The sequence below is a fragment of the Mus pahari genome, chromosome 10 (genome assembly GCF_900095145.1).
Source record: "Mus pahari chromosome 10, PAHARI_EIJ_v1.1, whole genome shotgun sequence".
Taxonomy (NCBI): Eukaryota; Metazoa; Chordata; class Mammalia; order Rodentia; family Muridae; genus Mus; species Mus pahari.
In genome coordinates this window covers 86,206,182-86,209,927 of record NC_034599.1, presented here as the reverse complement: position 1 = coordinate 86,209,927, position 3,746 = coordinate 86,206,182, and the positions used below count along the sequence as shown (strand labels likewise).

Sequence of the window (3,746 nt, the reverse complement as noted above, 5' to 3'; positions counted from 1 at the left end):
TGTCTCTAGCTGCATATGTAGCTGAAGATGGCCTAATTGGCCATCATTGGGAAGAGAGTCCCCTTGGTCTTGCAAACTTTATATGACCCATCACAGGGGAATGCCAGGGCCAAGAAGTGGGAGTGGGTGGGTAGGGGAGCAGGGGTGGGGGGAGGGTATAGGGAACTTTTTGGATAGGATTTGAAATGTAAATATGAAAATATCTAATAAAAATAAATAGACAAGTACAAAATCAAAGTGGACCTGAAGTAAGAGTGCAGAAACATGGAAGTGGGTCTGAAGTAGGGGTGCAGGGACATGGAAGTGGGTCTGAAGCAGGGGTACAGGGACATGGAAGTGGACCTAGGCAATGTTAGTGGGAAGGGTTAAGGTGAACATGATAAAAATACACTTATAAAATTATCAAATTATTGACAATATATTCAAAAGAAATGTTAGTTATTAATCTACTTGTAATTGTTACTATACTTGTGTAATTGATTTATTAGTAAATCTATACAAGAATGCAAACAGCTTGCTTAGTAAATAAGAAATTCCCTAAAAATCTCTCTATAAAGCACTCAGATTCAGTCACAAATAATTTCAGAACATAACATAAAATGCCATCTTAATATTAGTTCTATCACATATTTATTTAAAAGTCTAAGAAACATGAGAAAACTAGAAAACACTCAACTTTTAGAAAACAAGTTTTGTTTATTTTTTAAGTTAAGTAGGTTGTCTTGATACAGTGAAATTCTACTGAGTTACAGAAATTGCATGAATTATGTTAAAGAATTTTGCTGTTGGAGAATTATTAGCATCATAAACACTGAATTATGGAGCATAGAAATATAAAGTATTCTGACCTTCACTATCAATGTGATGCAAGTGTTAGAACGGGGTGTGGGTGGGTAAAAGGACAGGCCTATGCCTGAGCTCTCAGAATTCTCTTTATCTGGTTTATATGCAAAATACAAGATATCATACAGAAATCATGTATGTCTAGTTAAAGTTACAGGTGCATTTTAGCATTTAAGGTAATTAGTTTTTAGTCGAAAACTTGTGATATTTTTTTTATAAAAACTCAACAGCAGCATGTAGATAACTGAGGAAAACAATCTTTCTCATATAAACATTAGTATAATTAAAGCGGAAGCACCTGTTATTTCAAAAAGACCTGTTGGCTAAATCTGTTCTCTCAGGATAACTCAACCCAAGAGCACTTAATCCTTTTTTTAAATAAACTCTAAAAGAATATATCCATTAAAAAAACCCAAAAAAACAAAAAAACAACCCACATAGCATCTATGTGGAGGTCGAAAGCAAAGGCGTGAAACCCATTAATTAAATCAGTGATTCATACGTACACTGTCCTTAGTACAAATCTGCTCATCTTCCATAGTCCTCATTGATAATCTGGAGAAAATATGGAAGCAACATATTTACTGTGTTTTCTTACTGTTTGCATATAATGAGTTGTTTAGCATGCAAAACAGTCACTAGTATTAAAGCAATGACAGGATTTATACATTCAGCTTTTATAAACTGTTGGTCACAAGGACATCCTGGTCATTAGATGGATTTTGAAAAAGAAATATCAACTGATATACAAAAATAAAATAGGTAATTCCAGACATCAGTATAAACACTTAGATGAAAGGCATGTGTAAATAAGAAAGTTCACACTAAATCTGCTGTGTAAGAAAACACACAACATTTGAAAGATGCCAAGACCTTATTTGGCTGTGGTTCTGATCAACTTTCCCTGGTACCCTCATCCTACCTTCATATATAGGTAGTTCCACATTGCCCAATTGAGGGTATGAAGAAATATGCATAGAAAATGCAAACTCCCTATAAAGAGAATATATTTTATTTTGTAATAAAATAAAATTCCCCACTGAGAACTTTATGAACTTGTATGCCTGTTGCAGAATGATGTCCTGGTATACACACACAAGAAACATTTTCTTTGCACATTAATGCACATTATTTCTGAGCACCTTTTGACTCCTAAAGATGAAGACTAAGTGTAGCAGTCCTTTCACCTGGAATCAAGTTTGTCCTAAGAAAGAAGAGAGGGACAGGTGCAGAAGATGTGTTAAGACCTGTTAAGTTGAGAACCCAGGGCTCCACTTTCCCACAGCTCACATGCCTATAGCTGTAATGCTTGTATCTGTACATGTTTATTTGGCTAATGGAGCAGAGATTTCAGAATAACCTAGTGTCTCAAGAAGCTAAATACTCAACTGAGACACATGTCAAGCCAGAGAAATATGCGTGCTAATAACTGAAAGCTATATATAAACTGAATGCAAATTTCTCCGTTTTTTTTTCTCAATTGACGATTTGTTTGATCCTCTATCTTGATGAACGTCGCTGAGGGGATCGTTCAAAGTACATGAAGTCCTGAAATTGGAGAAGGAATTATATTTAGATTGAGAGATTGTTGGCAGATAGATAGATAGAAATAATTATATTAATGCATATAATAGCTTCGCAATTTATCATGGGCACATCCTATTCCAGTAAATAAATCTAATGAAATATTTATGAGTATAGCTAAGGTGGGAGAATGCAGACAGATAATAAGCTTTTCGTATTCAGCACCAATTAAAACGTTATCATTAACTGAAGGAAAAGCTCAGTGAAGCCGAGGGGTGATGGAACACCAGTGAGCATCACTGCAGTTGACATGCAAGAGAAAAAGGGGGCAGCTGCTTTCTAGTTACTTTATTATATTAATTTTCACAGGACAGCTGTTTTGAAGTAGCGAGAATGATAAACCATAGGAAATGAAGCCGACTGCACCCACTGTCTACCTGAAACCTTCCAGGTGTGCGCCAGCCAACATTACCCAGCTAAGAAAGTTCACCCTAGAAAAGTCAGTATTTTTTGTCCCTGCTACAAATGAGTAAAACCAGTCACCCAGTGCCAGTCGTGGGCCTAGAAATGGCACAGACAGAAGCTGGCCAGGTTTCAAAATGAATTTTCTGCTATAGACTACTGCTTCCCATGATAAGGGATGATTCTCTCAATGCCACAGAGAAGGGCTTACAATGAGGAAGCAAGAGCCGAAAATCATTGCTTTCATCTTCACATCCAGGTCCAAAGGGAAGCGAATCTCGAAGTGGTCAGCATTCACCATCGTTGATAAAAAGCCATTCCACTTCCTGATAATACTGCCGATGTTAGACACGCCATCTAGAGAGTTGATCTGCAATGCCAAGAACAGGGCTTTATGAAAGCATCAGGGGATGTGGCTCTGTCCCTTTCATAGAAGCAGTTCGTGCAGTGATCCTATATAATACAGGAACAAACATAATTTTACATGAGAAACTTCTGTGTTAAGTGTCTTGAAACTATTTAGTAACTGAGCTGCGGTATACCTTAAAATCCTCAACCTAGTGAACTCTCCTAATCCTTAAATACATCCTTTGGGGATTTCTGTCAGCAGGTACAGTTTGAATTGATAAATTCTTTTCTGTAGCAGAGGAAGAGAATTTGGGAATACAAAGTAACTACCAACCAAGGGAACTTATAAGCAAAACTAAGAGGTCTCTACCATACACTGCAGACCACTCACTCAAGCCTTTGTGGGCCACGCCCACACTATTTTAGCAGAGCATGGTTTAAGAATGGGTTGTGGCTTTAAAAAGAGAGACACTGGTTAGTTTGTACCCCCCAGAGCTCATGTCTCTAGCTGCATATGTAGCAGAAGATGGTCTAGTTGGCCATCATTGGGAAGAGAGGCCCCTTGGTCT

General features: G+C 37.3%; 1 protein-coding gene across 4 annotated transcripts in view; it reads right to left on the bottom strand.

Annotated features, from left to right (window-relative positions):
• Positions 1–616: 616 nt before the first annotated feature.
• Plscr4 (phospholipid scramblase 4) overlaps positions 617–3,746 on the bottom strand; it is a 35,103-nt gene continuing 31,973 nt past the window's right edge. Inside the window, exons 9-11 of one of the 4 annotated variants that reach the window (XR_003844639.1) lie at positions 3,041–3,199; positions 1,766–2,391; positions 721–1,398 (exon numbers count right to left, since the gene is read on the bottom strand). Coding sequence is in view for 3 of the 4 variants with exons in the window: in XM_029543346.1 (XP_029399206.1) it covers positions 2,344–2,391; positions 3,041–3,199 (207 nt within the window). In the remaining variant the exon portion in view is untranslated. Of the gene's footprint in view, positions 2,392–3,040; positions 3,200–3,746 lie in introns of all 4 variants that reach the window. The other 3 variants (XM_029543346.1, XM_021207547.2, XM_029543347.1) reach the window with 3 other exon arrangements.